The sequence below is a fragment of the Urocitellus parryii genome, chromosome 10 (genome assembly GCF_045843805.1).
Source record: "Urocitellus parryii isolate mUroPar1 chromosome 10, mUroPar1.hap1, whole genome shotgun sequence".
Classification (NCBI taxonomy): Eukaryota; Metazoa; Chordata; class Mammalia; order Rodentia; family Sciuridae; genus Urocitellus; species Urocitellus parryii.
The window spans coordinates 1904344-1922536 of NC_135540.1; the positions used below are offsets into that span (position 1 = coordinate 1904344).

At 41.4% G+C, this 18193-nt stretch overlaps 1 protein-coding gene across 3 annotated transcripts; it reads left to right on the forward strand.

The window, feature by feature from the left end:
* The first annotated feature begins 6181 nt into the window (after positions 1-6181).
* Exosc9 (exosome component 9) lies at positions 6182-17601 on the forward strand. Of its 3 annotated transcripts, XM_026411755.2 has the most exons (12): positions 6182-6345; positions 6425-6519; positions 7447-7566; positions 7683-7785; positions 8867-9004; positions 10999-11081; positions 12320-12452; positions 13368-13456; positions 14083-14229; positions 15077-15258; positions 17165-17243; positions 17480-17601. In XM_026411755.2, the coding sequence occupies exons 1-12, from the start codon at positions 6280-6282 to the stop codon at positions 17562-17564; spliced, it is 1320 nt and encodes a 439-aa protein (XP_026267540.2). In that variant the 5' UTR covers positions 6182-6279; the 3' UTR covers positions 17565-17601. The 3 variants fall into 3 exon arrangements, with proteins under 3 accessions (XP_026267540.2, XP_026267541.2, XP_026267542.2); XM_026411756.2 differs by lacking the exon at positions 6182-6345 and having other exon boundaries at positions 6435-6723; XM_026411757.2 differs by lacking the exon at positions 6182-6345 and having other exon boundaries at positions 6435-6699.
* The last annotated feature ends 592 nt before the right edge of the window (positions 17602-18193 follow it).

The window sequence follows — 18193 nt, forward strand, 5'->3', positions numbered from 1 at the left end:
TCAGCTCCTGTCACTTGAGACCTCAGTGACTTTGAGAAAACAAATTCCTGTCTCATTTTGTTCAGTCTGTAAAAGAGTGATAATAATAGCAACTACCTGGCAAAGAGATTGCAAAGTTTAAATAAATTAATTTCTTAAATACCTTTGGAAAGTCCCTAGTACATATTAAATCCCTATGAGTGTCAGCTAGACTCCATTTAAAGAGGTGCTATTGACTGAATGCTGGTGTATCCCCAAAACTCATATGTTGAGGCCTAAATCCTCCTCGTGATGGTGGCCAGCAGTGGGGCCTGTGAGGTGGGTCAGGAGTGTGCCCCTATGAGAAGATGTACAAAATGGTGGATCTGTCAGCCCTGTGTGGACACAGCATGCAGGCAGCCCTCAGCAACCATTGCAGCCTTCATAGCTGTGAGAAATAAGCTCCATTGTCTAGTCACTGGGTCGCAGCAGCCTGAGTGGCCTAAGACAAGAGGTGCCATCCATGAATAGTCCACGACCCCCCAGTCCCCCAGCTGGCATGTAACTCAGGGCTCTAGTTGCTAAAGCCCATGGTCTATAACAATTAAGTTTTTAAAAATGTGTACCTCTGTTGGCTGATTTCAAAGAACTCCTGACACCTACTGCTTTATACCGACTGTTGTTTTAATAACGCCTGTTACACCTAAGGTGTCTGGAAAGTAGCTTTGTGCTGAAACTCTCTTAGAGGCTGGAAATTGGGCTTGCCAACCTGAAGGCAACAGCCCTCCATTTACAAGGCATATTGTTATATCTCTTGTGTGCACCATGTGTTGACATCACCTCATAAAGAATAAATATTGTGATAGATGTTTATCTCTTGCTAAATATGGGCTCAGGCTATTTAAGTACTTTTGCACATTAACATTCAATTCTCATGACCACTTTGTAAGATGAGGTATTGTTATTAGCTCCCCCTTCCTCACCCCAGGGAGACTTATGACTTGACCCAGGTCACCCAGCTAGTAAGTTGCTGAGGTAGAATTTGAGCCAGGAAGCATGGTCTGGAGTCTGAACTCCCTCCATGAAACCACATGGAGGTGTCCCAGGAACCCACCCAACACCCTAGGCAAGTTGTGGCCTCTTCAGAGCTCAGTTGCTCTGTTTCCAGCAACCTTCTCTCACAACCTCTGTTATGGTTTGGAGATGAGGTGACCCCAAAAATTCATATGTGAGAAAATGCAAGAAGGTTTCCGGGTAAATGATTGAGAGCCTTAACCAAATCAGTGAATTAATCTCCTGATAGGGATCAACTGAGTGGTAACCAAAGGTGGGAGGAGTGTGGCTGGAGGAGATGTGCATGCCTTTGGGGTGTATATTTGGTGAGCTGAGTTAGTCTCTCCTTGTTTGGTGGTGGCTGTTTTCAGAAGCTGGTTTCCTCTGCCACACTCTTCCACCATGATGTTCTTTTTCTATTTATTATTATTATTTTTTGTACCAGGGATGAAACTAGAGGCACTTTATCATTGAGCCACATCCTCAGCCCCCCACCTTTTTTTTTATATATTTTATTTTGAGACTGCTTAGGCCTTGCTAAGGCTGGCTTTGAACTTGTGGTCCTCCTGCCTCAGCCTCCTGAGCTGCTGGGATTACAGGTATGGCTCCATGCTCAGCTCTGCCATGACGTTCAGCTTCACCTTCAGGGTCAAGGAATGGACTGAGACCTCGGAAACCACGAGCCCAAATAAAATTTTCCTCCTAAAATTGTTCTTGTCTGAAAAGCCAGCTGACACAGCCTCCTTGGTTAATTCGAACACTAATGTCCACTTGCCTAAATATTCATCCCCTACTTTTCCAGTTTCCACACTCACCAGAGGCACCTGCCGTCTGATCCCCCACGTGCAGAGCAACCTCCCAACCACTCTCGTCATGCAGGCTATACTTTTCTATCACTCATCATTGCCAGACATTATTGTGTTGATTATTTTATTATTCAAGTTAAGCTCCAAAAGACTTTAAAAATTATACTACATTTTCCTAGTGCTAGAATACAGCCTAACACATAGTAGGTTCACAGGAAAAAATCTTATAAAAATGACTGAATTTTTATAGATTATTTTAGGTTTATTATAATTATTATCATTATTACCAGAAACAAAAATTAAAGACCACCATTAATATTAATGTATAACCTCTCATTAATTTAAATTTTCCCTTCTAGTTCTTGATCACAATTTCTTTTGCAGATGTGTACTTATAATGAAGATTATCATTTTTCATTTCCAGATAACATCATCAGATTTCAAAAATCCATTGCTTGCTGCAGATGGCTATGTACATCTGTAATCCCAGCTACTGGGAGGCTGAGGTAGGAGGATTATAAGATCAAGTTCAGCCTCAGAAACTTAATGAGACCTTGACTCAAAAAATAAGAAGGGCTGGGTATGCAGTTCAGTGGCAGAGTACCCTTGGGTTCAATTCCCAGTTTAAAAAAAAAAAATCCATTGTGAAATGTATTTTTTGTTTGGCTTTTGACAAAGAAATCTTTCAAACTCAGGTTTCTTCTTCTTTTAAATGAAAGCGAAAATGGTCAAGGCTTTTCTGATTGTGCATCAGAAGTCATGTTCCCACACATTTAACATTGCTCGGGTGAAAAGTATAGTTAACTTTAGTTAGTAAGATTCTTGAAATACATTTCCTTTCAGGCAACCTATTAGAGATCATTAAAAAAATTCCTGATCATTGAAGAAATCACACGTAGGGGACACAGGTCTAGTGTTATATGCTACAAATTCCTTCAAAAAATGTTAGCAGCAGGTTGATGACCTTTTGGTGGCAAAAAATAAAATAAAATAAAAAATAATTGTCAAATGGAGATTTTCTTTGCACTATCATCAAGGTGAGATGAGTTGTAAAATCCAGAAGGGACGCTCATCTGAGAAGTTTATTTTGTTGCTTCTTAGCAGCTTAAGACAGCACACAAATATTGCCTCTAGATTTCAGTCAGGATTCTAGGTGCAGCTTAACTAGATTAGCTCAAGGATCCCTCTTACCTAGGATGCTGCCTTCAAGCCACTGGCCAGGGCTGAGGTCTCTGCAGGAGGTGCTACATGGCAAGCTCAACATTCAGTCTGTGATTGTTGGGAGGCTCTCGTACCTCCTGGGCTGTGCACTGAGGGCCTTAACATTTACCAGGCTGTTGGTTAGGGAACACTGTCAGCTCCTTGCCACATGGGACCCTACATGGAATCTTGCTTTATCAAATCCAGAAGGCAGGGAGTCTGCTGGCATGACCGAAATTATATTTTCTTGTACTCTAATCACAGAAGTGCCACAGACTTCATGTTTTTCTGTATTAATAAGCCCTGCTTCTAGTTGTCAAGCCAAGCAAAAGAAATTGGGTTTAGGTAACCTAATAATAGCAGCTTTATTCTGTACATATATGTCAGAGGGCAAAGTAATTAAGTGAATAAAGATCCATAAAGATAGGAAGTAAATGGTTGGGTATTAAGGGTGAAGATAATACACTTGGCATAGAAATGGATTCCCATTTTCAAGAAGCAGTATGGTACAGTAAGTATGAAGATAGTCTCTGGAGACAGGCCTGCATATGAACCCTGGTTCTGATTTACTAGCTCTGTAAATGTGGGCAAATTATTCAATCTCTTGTGCTTCATAAAACAGATAATGACAGGCTCATTGTAAGAAAAGTACCACACCGGTGAGGGATGTCAACTGGGGGAGGCCATAGTAGGGAGGAAAGGGCATGAGAACTCTTGGTACTACTCAATTGTGGTGTTAACTTTGTGCTAACATCATATACTAATTTTTAAAAATCATGTTAAAATATACCTTGATTATCTTGAAGGTACTACTTTTTAATATTTATTTTTTTTACTTATAGGTGGACACAATATCTTTATTTTACTTTACATGGTGCTGAGGATTAAACCCAGTGCCTCATGCATGCTCGGCCAGCGCTAAACCTCTGAGCCACAACCCCAGCCCTTGAAGGTGCTACTTCTACAGAATAAATGGGGAACAAGATGTAAATATTTTAGGTGAGCACACCTCATTTAACTTGGATGATGCCAGTCACACCACACATAAACATTTAGTCTACAGCAGGCCATTGTTGAAATCCTAACCCCTTATGTGATGGTATTGGGAAGTGGGGCCTTTGATTAAGTCATGGGGGTAGAGACTTCACGAACAGGATTAGTATCCTCATGAGACCCCAGTGAGCTCCCTTGTTTCCTTGCAGTGAGAGGACATGACAAGAGGAGAACCATCCAAAATAAGAAACAAATCTTAACTAGACACCAAATCTGCTGGGAAAACCTCAATCTTGTACTTCCTAGTTTTGAAATTTTGTGAAAGATGAATTTCTGTTGTTCATAATCACCAGATCTATAGCACAATGTTACAGTGGTCTGGACTAAGACACCGCAGTAACAAGTTAGCACAAACAATGGGGCAAAGGAGCATACATCTCTTTGGACAGTTCTGGAGCTCAGAAATCGACATGTCCAGGCAGCTCTGTTCCTTTTGAAAGTTCTGGGAGAAAAAAACCATTTCATCGTTCTCTCCTGCTCTGGACTTTCCCACATCCTTTGGTTTGTGGCCCCTTGCATCTTCAAAGCCAGCAGTGCAGTTATCTTTTTCTTTCCTGACTTTTGCCTGTCATCACATCTCTCCTCTCCCACTTTCTAACTCCGCCATCTCCCTCACCCAAGGACCCTGGTAATCACAATGAACTCACCCAAATAATCCAGGATAATCCCCTCAAGACCCTTAAGTAACTTTAACATAATTCAGTTCCCAGGGACCAAGATATGGGTGTCTTTAGGAAGAATCATTATTTTGCCTATCACATAACCCTAGTGTAAGTGTGGGTATGTATCTGCATAACAAAGAATTGGCCCACAATAACAATTTTAATATGATTTTATTTGTAGAAATCAAATCAACACAGCACTTTTCTGAAACATTTATTGACATTAATTTTTAATAATTTAGAAAAAACTCACTTTCTTTCCAACTCCAAATTTCCAATGTGGGAAAGAATAAGACTATTTTGATAAAGTCCCTTTTCATCTCGTTTGAAAGAAGAATTATGAAATGACCACTGGAAAAAAAAAATCAGGATTTAAGTGAACTTAATCAGGAGTTCTGGTGTGAAACTACTACACACATTAATTCACATAACCTCCTATCTTGAAAACTAATCAACTGAGCAGGTAGACATAACTTTCTTTCTTCCTGACAAGACCCGTCCTCAGACTGAATCCACTGAGTCCCCTCCACCTCTCTGCACAGTATTCCTCCTGCTTCAAAAACTTAGTTTCTTAGTCATCTTTTCCTGCAACTACTCCTATTAAAATACTAAAACAGGGCCCCTTTTGTTGGAAAATACCGGTCGGTGTGAGAAATCGCTTGATTTTGTTTGTTTAGGTTTTTACTGTCTCTTCAAAAAGAGGATCTAAATTCTTGGAAAGAAAGGACCTGCCTACCGGTTTTCCCAGCACTTGTTCTTTCTTGGGATACAGTAGCCCTCTTTAGACACTTACTGAGTACACGGATTGCAAGGGGCGCAAATAACGACTAAAATGTATCACATGTACGAAAAAAAAAAGGGTGAGGAGACAGAAGAAACCGCCCGGAGCCCGCGCAGGGCGGCCCTGCCTCCGCCGTCCAAAGCGCCCGGCACCGGCGGTCACGGAAGGCTCCCCGCCCCCGGCCCAGCCCTCGGTCTCTCCCACGACACACGCACCACCGTTCCCATTGCGCAGGCGAGTAGCGCGAAGCGCTGGGCCAGGCAGTCGGCCCGGGCCGCGGAGGGGGTCGTCGCGATGACCACTGGCGAGTGCCTCTCCGGGAGCCGGGCGCTGAAAGAGAACCGCCGCCGACAGGTGGTTCGAGACGCAGGAGGGAACAGCTCCGCCCGCGCCGGGAGCCGCGAGGCGCGCCGCAGCTTCCGGGCCCTGGCCCCCGCCTCCGAGCCCCGCGGCTCCCCAGCTGCCCCCAGCCCCCCGCCCACCGGCATCGGTCTTACCGAACCCCGCCCGCGCGATCCGCCGAGGCCGGGGCTGACTGGGGGCGAAGTCCGCAGTCCTCCCCTCCCGCGCTACTCCAGGAGAACACTCGCGACCAGATCGCCGACGCTCTCTCCACCCACCAGGTGACGGCCGCCAGTCTGCCGTCGCATGGCGGTGACGTCAGCCCGCCGACGCGCGGCATGACGCCCGTCTTGCGCGCCGCACGTGGAAGCGCGGTCCGTTTCTCCTCCGACACCCGTACGCGTGGGGCCCGCGGCCTGACACCATGAAGGAGACACCGCTCTCAAACTGCGAGCGCCGCTTCCTCCTCCGCGCCATCGAGGAAAAGAAGGTAGGCGGCCCGCGGGACGGGCGGGCCGGACGCCGCTGCCCCGAGCGCGCGGGCGCGTGACCGCACTTTGTGCTTGCAGCGGCTGGACGGCAGGCAGACCTACGACTACAGGAGCATCCGGGTCTCCTTCGGGACGGACTACGGGTGCTGCGTGGTGGAGCTCGGGAAGACGAGGTAACCGCGGGACGCCTGCGGCGCCGAGCGGGGGCGACCTCGCTCGGCCGGGGGTTCACGAAGCAGCCCTGAAGTCTGCACACCACTTTGTGTAGCTGCCCAAAGTGAGGGTGTTCCGGAGCGCAGAGCTCGGGTTCTGGGGCCACACGTGGGCTGCCATCGGGAGCCGGTGTTGGCTGCGTGAGTACCACGAAGCTCTGACCGGTACGCGTCCTGGGGACCGTCGCCTGCGCCGGGCACCTGGCCTGTGCGCCCCGCCCCTGTGCACCTGGCCTGTGCGCCCCGCCCCTGTGTGCCCCGCCCCTGTGCACCTGGCCTGTGCGCCCCGCCCCGTGCCCCGCCCCTGTGCACCTGGCCTGTGCGCCCCGCCCCTGTGTGCCCCGCCCCTGTGCACCTGGCCTGTGCGCCCCGCCCCGTGCCCCGCCCCTGTGCGCCCCGTGCCCCGCCCCACCCCATGCCCCGCCCCCGTGCCCCGCCGCTGTGTGCGCAGTCCCCTGCCCCTGTGCGCCCCTTGTTCGCGGTGTGGAGGTCCTGAGCACTTGTCGGCCACAGGCCCGCTTTCCTTTTTTTCTGAGTGAAATAAGAATTCGGAAGTTGTGAGGACATTAGGCCCTAGTACCCTGGGAAAGCTCAAGTTTTCTTGCCATCTTGTATCAGTATTTCTTTTAGAAAACAGTATTAAAAGTCCTTCATTTTCCTCTGCATCTGTGGAATGTAAATACTGTGATCAGTTACTTTTCTGGTATCTTCTTAGGCACATTAATGTTTTTTATCTCTGCATGCATTCTGTTAGTATGTTTTATATGTAATCCTTATCTCATGTCCATTTGACATATTGAGAGTAAAATTTCAATTGTTTTATTTCTTACTTTTTTGATAAGAAAGGAAATATATTTAGTTAACATCTTTGTACCTATATCTCTGCAGAGTTCTTGGACAGGTTTCCTGTGAACTTGTTTCTCCAAAACTCAATCGGGCAACAGAAGGTATTCTTTTTTTTAACCTTGAACTCTCTCAGATGGCTGCTCCAGCATTCGAACCTGGCAGGTATTTACATCTTTATCTGGAGTTGCTTTGGTCATAGAAGAATCTGACAGCTGTAACCTGTTGTTTTAATGCCTGGTGTTACATTTTATGACATTAGCCCATTCCTGTTTTCATAGGCAGTCAGATCTCTTGGTGAAGTTGAACCGACTTTTGGAAAGATGTCTAAGAAATTCAAAGTGTATAGACACTGAATCTCTTTGTGTTGTTGCTGGTGAAAAGGTGAGGAATGAATTCTTAATCTTAGTATAGTTGTTGTTGATTCATTGGTTTCTAGATCTATGCTTTCATTCTTAGAGCTTTGGTTAATTTAGGTGGTTTTCTAAAAATTTGTTTTTGTATTGGAGATCAAACCCAGGGTGCTACATCCTCAGCCCTTTTTGCTTTTTATTTGGAGACAGCATCTCTCTAAGTTGTTGAGGGTCTCACTGAGTTGCCCAGGCTGGCCTTGATTTGAGATCCTCCTGCTTCAGCCGCCCTAGTCACTGAGATTATAGGCATGCACTACCATGAAGGTGTTAATTTAGTTTTATACTGGTTCATATCACTTCAAGTTTTCCCAGGTGCTGCCCTTAGAATTTTTTGCCATCTCTTTCTTAAGGCATAAGAAAATATCTTAAAAGGGTTAAAATAGCAACTTGGATTTGTATAAAAATGTATTATTCACAGAACTTGTGGCTCTTTCTTATAAGCTGTCATTTACTTTGGGTGACTTGATAGGAGGAGGTAGTGTTTTCCTTTTTTATGAATAAAGAACATATTGCTCCTTCTTGTGGATAGGTTCATTGATTTACATGGGCCGCCTAGTGAGTCATAAACAGGGCTTACACTGGAAATTTTAGTCAAAAACTTGTATTGTGTGAGAGTATGAGAACTTTATTTTGATGAGGGTGTCTTGTTAGGTTTTTTATTCCAAAGAAGTCATATCACTTGTGGCTGAAGTGACACTTTAATTTGCATTTCTTTTAAGGTAATCATATTATCATTTAAAACCTAACATTTTGAGATTTGTAAGTTAGCAGCTAAAATAAAACCATAGTTTTGGACTTAGGAAAATCTCAGGTATAAATGCTGGGATGATTACTTTTACTTAGAATATGCAGTTTACTTTTGTCTAATGATTCATATAGAAAGGTAAACTATTAGTATTTCAGATCTGCTTTTTTAGGGGGAGGGTTTAAATTTTTCTGCATTTTTATTGATAAAATAGAAGAATTGGAAGGAAGAAAATTGAACAGTGTTACTGTTAAATAACCACTGGTTTCATTTAGTTAGGTTTATTTTTATTTTAAACTTGCTTTAGGTTTGGCAGATACGTGTGGACCTACATTTATTAAATCATGATGGAAACATCATCGATGCTGCCAGCATTGCTGCAATTGTGGCCTTGTGTCACTTCCGAAGGCCTGATGTCTCTGTCCAAGGAGATGAAGTAACCCTGGTAAGCCGCCATGATTTGAGCCAGACCCTCCCTCCCTATGGATGAACGGGTATTCTTGATGTGCAGACAACTTACTTTAAGTAAAGTCATGTTGTAGATGGCAATTCCATAGGTTGTGGAATATATATAAGACAAAAGTATATATGGTCAGAATTTTCCTTATCTAGATGTCTGTCGTTATGAATGTAACCTTGAGCTTGGTTTTCCAGAAGAGAATGCAATAACTACTTCTTTGGATTGAACATTAGATGAAATGGTTACCCATGTTTAGGGAGTCACATGTGAAAAATCCATGGTTCTCAGCACTGAAATGCTTATCCTGTGAGAGGCATGCAGAAACTGAACAGGACTGAGGGCCTACAGATTAACCCCTCTCTAGGACTTCTGTTCATTAAGCAATGTAGATGGCAGGAGTCCATCCAAAACACCTGGAGAGGCTTGTTAAACAACACTGCTAGGCTCCACTTCCAGAGTAGGACTGAGGTGGGACTTTGCACTTCTGATACTGATGCTGCTGGTCTGGGGACCACATTTTGAAAACCACTGATCTTTGTGCCTGACTTTTGTGCTATGTCAGTTTTTTGTTTCGTTTTGGGTATTGGGAATCAAACTCAGGGGCGCTTGACCACCGAGCCACATCCCTAGCCCTGTTTTGCATTTTATTTAGAGACAGGGTCTCACTGAATTGCTTAGTGCCTTGCTGTTGCTGAGGCTGGTGGCTTTGAACTCTGAGATCCTCTTGTCTCAGCTTCTGATCCACTGCGATTACAGGTGTGTGCCACTGCACCCAGCTCAGTTTGATTTATATAAATTACATACTACAATAATGAAAATTCACTGTAGTCATAGTTTGAGCCTGGAAGTTCCAAAAGGAAACATCAGGTGCCCAATTTTTCCGAACAATCTAAAACTAGATTGGAGCATTCTCTTTATAGACTTAGAGGTAGAGTTTATTAACAGTAGAGAAAATGTTCCTTTAGAGAAGGTGGGTGGTTATAGAAAGTAAAAAAAAAAAAAAAAAAAGAAAGAAAAAGTAGAGGCCAGTTAGTAAACTTGAAAAAGAAATCACTTGTAAGATTATGTGTTGTTACTGTTGGGCATGTAAAATGATACGGCTGTGTTGGAAAAGTTTGGCAGTTTCTTTAAATGTTAAATGTAAACAACATTCTGTATTCAGAAAAATAACAATAGAAGAATAAAATACTCCTCTAATGTGTACATCTTTTAGCACATTTGACCTTATAATATTAAAATAAGTTGAATGGCTTACAACTAGGGAAAATTTTTTGTAGCAATTGTATGCCTAGGAATCTCTAGGAGGAAAAGAGCGTGTGTGCCTGAGAGATGTATGCAAATGTTCATAGCATTCATTTAATAGCCATGAACAAGAAATGGCCCTAGGTTCACTAGCTGGTAAATGGACAAACACAGTGTACACTGATACAAGGGAGAACTTGGTGTGTTTCATCCACCTGGGGTCCACTGCTGTTAACTGCTGCAGGATGGGTGAAACAGGCCAAGTTGAAAGAAGCCAGGGGTGGAGACTGCAGATCACTGGATTCGTCTGTATAGAATACGGAGCAGAGGGGAGTTGGTCAGAGAGCAGATCAGCCAGTGGTTGCTTGAGTGGAGGTGACAGAATTGACTAGTAAAGGACCTTAAGGATTTTGTGGGGTAATGGAAATACACAGTGGGAAGGCAGTGGTGGTGCATACTTATACCCTTGCTAAAAATGGAAAAATGGATCATACTTACAAGAAGTAGATTTTATGGGATGTAAGTTATACCTCAATTAGGGTTTTGAAAAATGCATATAATTTTTTATAATTTTAAGGAATCTGAGTGGCAAAGTCAAACAAATGATTGTAAAAGAAGTGATTTAGGTACTCACCAAAATTTAGAAGGAATTTTATTTTTTACTACTTGATTCCCATGGTGGTATTTTGTATGTTGCGAACTTAAGTATGATTATTGAACCTCTTCTTCTGAAACAGTATGCACCTGAAGAACGTGATCCTGTACCATTGAGCATCCACCACATGCCCATTTGTGTCAGTTTTGCCTTCTTCCAGCAAGGGTAAGTCCTGTCCTGACATGGGCAGAAATCATAAGCACACAGGGACTTTGTAGCCCTGCCAAGTGTGTGGGCAGATGAGTGACCCTTGTTAATATTGTAGCACCTCATATTTCCTCCTGAGGGCACTAGTTGGCAAAGAGCTTTCTCATAGAAATAACAAAACAATTCCATAATTACGCTTCCCGATATTTTTCTTTTTGTAGTATACTTAGAATTTGATGAATTTACCCTGGCACAGTAGAACTTTGCCTTTCTTGAAGTTAAGAATTACTGTAGATTTTGGAGCTTTGTTAGTTCTGGGAGCAGATCACAAGGGAGAATGATTCACGACAAAGAGAAAATCTAGTTTCCTTTGGCTTTCCAGCAGTCTATTCAATTTGTTGCTAACTCTTCTAACAGAAAATGTGGTGTCTCTTAGGTTCATGGGATGGTACTTTTCAGTGAAAGCTTGAGTCTTAATTCTTCAGAAAAAAGGGAAAGCTATAAAAATATGTATTAACAGTGTTGTGCATAAGAATTAGAAGGTCTCAACTTTAGCCATTGTTATGTGGAATTTTATTATAGGGAAATGGACCAGTAATGTCTAACAGAAATAAAATGCCTGCTATATAAATAATTTAAAATTTTCTCAAGATCACATTAAAGAGGTAGAAAGAGAATTTTTATATACTTTACTTAACCTAAAATATGTAAAATATTTTCATTTTATTATACTCAATATATTTATAACCACTCATGAAAATTTTACATTTTTAAATTTCCATTGAATCTTTGAAATCTAGTGTTTTACATACCCAGTTTGGACCAGTCACATTGCAAGGGCTTATTAATCCCATATGACTACTAACTGCTATATTGGATGGTGCAGAATGCTACTGCTTTTCATGTATCATTAGCAGAATCTAGAACAGGATGTTGGGGCAACGTTAACTAATTTAATGGTATCCAGCTTTTTATTAATGAGCCAGAAGTCATTTATTAAGAGATAGCATTAGGTTTGGATTATATGATGTTTAAGATGTGATTTCACTGCAATAGCAAGAAATAGCCGCTTAAGCATTTTTGTTTACAAAACCATATTCTTGACTCCTGTTTCATTAAATTGACTCATACCCACAGGCTTAGGCAACTTTACTATTGACTTCATTGATGCTGTCTTTAAAAAAAAATTCCATACCCTAAAAATGACAAGTATTTAGCCTCAGGATTTGTTCAGGATCATTTAATATTCATTTCAGAATGTATCTCTTGGTGGATCCTAATGAACGAGAAGAACGGGTAATGGATGGCTTGCTGGTGATTGCCATGAATAAGCATCGAGAGATTTGTACCATCCAGTCCAGTGGTGGGATAATGCTACTGAAAGATCAAGTTAGTGCTTTGACTAATGTGCCTTTAAGAATAGGTCTCTTCTTTTTAGAAGCTTTTTCTTGTCTTTTAACCAAAATCCAGTGAGAGTACTTTATCGATTGATCCTAGGATGTGCGGGAATCAGGTTTCAGTACAGTTGTTACATTCTGTTGACAGTGGACACTGAGGTGTTCTTGTCTCTGGCTGTTCCCACATGTAACCATCCTGACCCTGACCCTTCCAACTAGAGGAACACTTTTTTTCTTTCAGTGAAAGAAAGATGGCATGTCTTTTTTTTTTTAATGGCAAAAGGTAGAAATGAGTTAGGACGATAGTCTTACTTGTAGAATTTGGCTACCACTAGAGTGATTCTGAAACCCAGCCACATGCGAGACTCACATGGAGACTCATAGAAAGCAGAGTGCCGCTGTGGGACCTGCAGAATAAGTAGAGGAGAGCAGGGGTGCTGCTGGGCTTCCCATCCAGCTCCGCCACGCACTAACTCTGGGCAAATGATGCTGGGTCTTTGGGCCTGTTTTGTGTGTGTGTGTGTAAAATAGGATGAGAGGGTAAATAGATGTAGGTATGTAGCAATGTCCAGCATACATTAGGTGCTCAGTAGACACTGGTTTCTGTTGTCCTCATGGCTGACGTTCCTACTAGCGCCATAGTCAGGCTCCTGTTTCTTATGGGAAGGTGCACACCTGAGCAGGCCTTTCCTGTAGTGTCAGACTGTCACATAAGAAAGTCTGTCCTGTTAATGCAGTAGTTCTTCAGATGTTAACAGCTCTTCATCTTGCCTTGACTTGTGTTAACAATACATCACTTTCATATTTGGAAAAGCTTAAATTATAAAAATAGAGAGGCTAATTTCATGATTGTAGTTTTAAAGCCATATGGTTTGTTGTCTTTAACAGAATTCACTTTTACAAATAGGTTTTGAGATGCAGTAAAATAGCTGGTGTGAAAGTAGCAGAAATTACAGAGCTAATACAGAAAGCTCTGGAGAATGACCAGAAAGTTAGGTAAGTTTTCATTTTTTCAGAACTAAATGGTCTTTTAAATACATATTTCTGGGCCTTTCTTGTTCAAGGTCAACAATATAATTATCACACTTGATCTTTCCTTATTTGTTAACCTTAAATGAATATACTACTTGTGTTTTTGAAAGTTGATTAAATTCTATTATATTTTATTCCTGTTTTTAAACATTACTTTTATTGAAAATCCGTAAGATTTTTTTTTTTTAATTCACATTTTCTTAGGGGAAAAACAATCTGGTAACTCAGTTAATGGAAAGAACACAAATAAGTTGATTCCTATCTCTACTTCTTACTGTGTTACCTTACCAAGATATGTAATCTAGGACTTCAGTCTCTTTTGTACCATATGTGAGGCTAATACCTTCTTGGTAGGCTGATTGAGGATCAGAGAGTGTACTGTAAGCACCTATCACATGCCTGGTACATGATTCCATAAATGATAATTATGGGAATTTGTTGTTATTTCCTTGACAGGCATGTTAGTCAAATAGACTATTCCAATGTTTCTCACCACTGAAGGATAAAATACTTTTACTTCTCTGTTTTTTTTCTTTCATCTGTCTTTATCATTCTCCGTCCACCCATCCACAACAAAAACCCACATACAGGAAAGAAGGTGGAAAGTTTGGCTTTGCAGAGTCTATAGCAAATCAAAGAATCACAGCATTTAAAATGGAAAAGGCCCCCGTCGATACCTCAGATGTAGAGGAGAAAGCAGAAGAGATCATGGCTGAAGCTGAGCCTCCTCCAGAAGTGTATCTTTGCTGTGTGGTTTGTGCATAACAAGAGGGATAGCGCTGTTGGCTTTACTGATGTTGTGTGTGCATACTGACATTTCCTTTCTGAAATACTGTTAGAGAAAAAACTGAGTAATATGAGTCATATGAAGTCGACAGTTTAACATCTAGCTTCTCTTTGGTTACTCTGCAGAAACCAGAAAATTCTCAATTGTGAGACCCATTTTAGGGACTGGAGGTGTGTTTCAGTGGTAGATCACTTGCTTAGCATGTGCAAGGCCCTGGGTTACATCCCTAACACTGCCCAAAAATATTTTTATAGTATTTTCATTTTCCTTTGAAAATTTGTTATTTAGTATCAATGGCATAGTCAGGTTACCTTATACACTATTACACTTTATTCTTAAAAAAGTATTTGTTTACTGGGCTGGGGATGTGGCTCAGCGGTAGCGCGCTCGCCTGGCATGCGTGCGGCCCGGGTTCGATCCTCAGCACCATATACCAACAAAGATGTTGTGTCCGCCGAGAACTAAAAAATAAATATTAAAAATTCTCTCTCTCTCTCTCTCTCTCTCCCCTCTCTCACTCTCTTTAAAAAAAAAAAAGTATTTGTTTACTAAATTAACTAAATTACAACTGTCTTATTTCTCTTACTGTCTTTATAATAATATAAAAAATAACTCTTTATTTCTGGTGTCTATAAAATCCTGAGTTATATATTTTTCATTGTTCAGCTCTCCATTCTACAGCTGTATTCTTTTCCATGAGAATTTGAGGAATCATTGAATAAATCTTACAAGATACGACTTTTTCCATCAGTTCAAGTAGCAGTGCTTTTGCTCTTCAGTTTTCTTAACTTGTGAAGCATTGCTGAACCTGTGTTGTGGACACCTGGAACTGCCCAGATCGGAGAGGGAGTAGAGAACACCTGGGGTGTACTTGAAGACTCTGAGAAGGAAGGTGAGGACGAAGGTGGCAGTGACGAGGCTGTCCTTCCTGATGACGTGAAGATGGACACAGCAGAGGTTTCCGATATTGGAAGCCAAGGTAAGTGATGCTGCTTGGCTTTTAGGTGATCCTGCTCAGGAGTATTGTAGACCTGTCTCCAGAAGCGTGTGCCTGACCTGTGTGTAGCTGTGTAACACAGATAGTCTGTAGAGATCTGTGGAGAATATAGAGCAGCTACACATGGGGTATGTGACCCTTTCTTGGAGGGGCTAAATATTGTGATTTAAATTTCAACCAAATGGGACTAATTGCAACATTAACATCAATTCTTTTTTTAAAGAATGTTTATTTTTGTGTAGTGGTAGACTTTTTAGCATATAAAGTTATGGCAACATTTTTAATTAAAAATTTTTTTGTACACGTATCTGTGCCAGTTTAAAGGGAATGAGTTTTGTAGTTTTTAGACTCAAAAAAACTTATATTACATCATGTAGTACAACTCTGCATCTGTATAGAAGCCACCAGCCCCTTGTGGCTTACTATTAAACATTTGAAATGGGTTTGTCTGAGGGACTGAATTTAAATTTAATTATAGCTAACATAAAATTAAATAGCCATATGTGGCTAATGGCTGCCATATTAGTGGAGAATTAAAGGACACAAAATTTCTAGAAATGCCTGAAATACTGTCCATCGTATGTGTACCTTGCATTCTAAAAGCTGAGGAAATGAAGACGTTTATTTTTGCCTATGGATCCTTTTGCTTTTATGAATACAAAATTCTGCCTGGCCTTTTTAAGATCAGGAATTGCTTTTCGTGGTAGAAGTTTTGGTAAATGGGTGAAGAGAAAACTCTCTTGGTGAGAACTTTCGCAGCTTTCCCAGGGGCTGTTTCTGTTTGGTGTTATCCAGGTAGCTATTTACCAATGGAGTAAGCTGTTTGCCCCAGGACTCGTGTTCACAAGGTTTTCCACATCGACCTACGTAGCTCCCTTTTTTAAAAAAATTGTTTTAATTAGTTACACATGACAGTACAGTGATCTTGACATATCATGCATTTGAATCAGACGGGGTATGATCTCGTTTTGGTCATGCAGGCGCGTATGCAGCTGCTCCTTTTTAAGTGCTGCACAAATCCAGCACCACTTCCTGTACCCAGCAGCCTAGCCGTTTTCTCATTGATGCTGGCTGCCTTTCCTTACCTCCTTCCAGTGCTGTGTCCTTGCACTTATACTTCATACATTTAATAGTTGGACATTTTATTTCTGGTTTGAAGACTAATGTTTTCAATCACATCATGAAACTGGGAGGATGGAGTTAGTATTCCCAAAGGACGTGAACATAACAGGTGCGAACTAAAACTGAAGAATTAATAGGCAATCAACCAATGAGGGAAAGGGTTGACTTGTGTGTGTATAATGTGTTCATTGTTAATGCTGTGGATGAATGACATTTTTAATGGTCAGTCCTTGTAATAATGAAAGAAATATCTTCAAGGGTCAATGGGAAATGTTTTATCATTTCCACTTAGAGGAATTGGAACAGTATTTCTGGATGGATTTGGTTAAAAAAAAAAATCTTGGAACGTGCCTTTTGACCCAACAGTTCTGCTTCTGTTTATAATGGAAGACAACAGCAGCTGCTAAGGTGGACCTTGTCCCTTCATACCTAGAGCAGCACCGACAGCTTAGCTAGAGTCCTGACTGCAGGTCATTTGCAGATCAGATGTGATAGATGCTGCATAGATTCCTCCTGAATACTCCTGTGTGTTCAGCCTTTACAAATACAACTTAAGGAAATGAGAATTGTTAGAGGAGAGTTTTTCTGAGCTCTAAGGAGTGACTGACTTCAGAGAGAAAGATTTGGGAAGAACAAAGTTTATCGATCTGTAAACCCCAGAAAGCAGCTGGGGGTCTCAGTGTGGAGAGGAGTTTGGAATCAGACATAAATTCATGGAAATTTTCAGGAGATTACTTATATTGCTTTCCATGGTATTTTCTTCAAGATGCCCCTATAGTGCTCTCAGACAGTGAAGAAGAAGAAATGATCATTTTAGAACCAGACAAGAATCCAAAGAAAATAAGGTACAGATTTCCACTTTATTGCCCCCTGGTTCTGTGCTATCTTCCCCCTTTTCATTCCTGTTCATTCACTCTGCTTATAAGAAATCTGTGCCCAGTTCTGTAGACATGAGATGCATTTCAAAATTTTTACTCACAGCTGCCACATTTCATATCCTACTAGAAAAATAACGAAGCCCTAATTTAATGATCCAAAATTCAACAAGCATGTCATCAGTGAACTGTTACTTTATTCACAGAACACAGATCGTCAGTGCAAAACAAGAAAAAGCACCAAGTAAAAAGCCAGCAAGAAAAAGAAAAAAGAAGAGAATTGTTAACTAACAAGAAGTTGTATATTTGCATATAGTTATTAAAAGGATAATTTATTCAGTACAAACTACTCTGGGCATTTTTTTATTCATAATTCCAATATAAAGCCTGATTTTTTTTAAATGTCAGCTTTAAAATGAACCTCTAAAGTGAATTTTTTGACTGTTCATATGCACAAAAAGCTTCCCAAACCATTTTCAACCTCTTCTGTGGCCTGGGTAAAGTCTAGAAGTTGATGAGGAATAAAAAAAACATCACTTTCAGAGGCTGCTGCAGGGTGTTTACACAGAGCTGAGTCTGAGGGTCTCACTGCGGGAGCAGGCGGTTTAGTCCAGGCGTGCTTAGTTGGTGACCGTCAGCACACTAGTCCAGTTGCTGAGGAAATGAACGCCAGGATTTTTCAGGGTGTTTTCCTAAAATGACTTTAAAGAGGAAGGCTCCTCACTCCCCACTCTACAACAAACTACAAATTGTCTTTTTTAAGAGAATCTGAAACAAGTCATATTTAAACCTCCAATTAACTAAGTCAAAGATTTCCAAGTCGATTTATTATTATCCTGACAGCTGGCATCATTAATACTTTAACAAAACCACTTAAAATTAGCCAAATATCTAGGATAGATACATGTACAAAAGCTATA

Excerpts from the sequence above, each read along its gene's own strand:
- Exosc9 (XM_026411755.2), top strand. The coding sequence starts at position 6,280 with ATGAAGGAGACACCGCTCTCAAACTGCGAGCGCCGCTTCCTCCTCCGC. Across the intron at positions 7,567-7,682 it reads CCAGCATTCGAACCTGGCAG|GCAGTCAGATCTCTTGGTGA; the intron begins GTATTTACATCT and ends CTGTTTTCATAG. Across the intron at positions 12,453-13,367 it reads TAATGCTACTGAAAGATCAA|GTTTTGAGATGCAGTAAAAT; the intron begins GTTAGTGCTTTG and ends TTTTACAAATAG.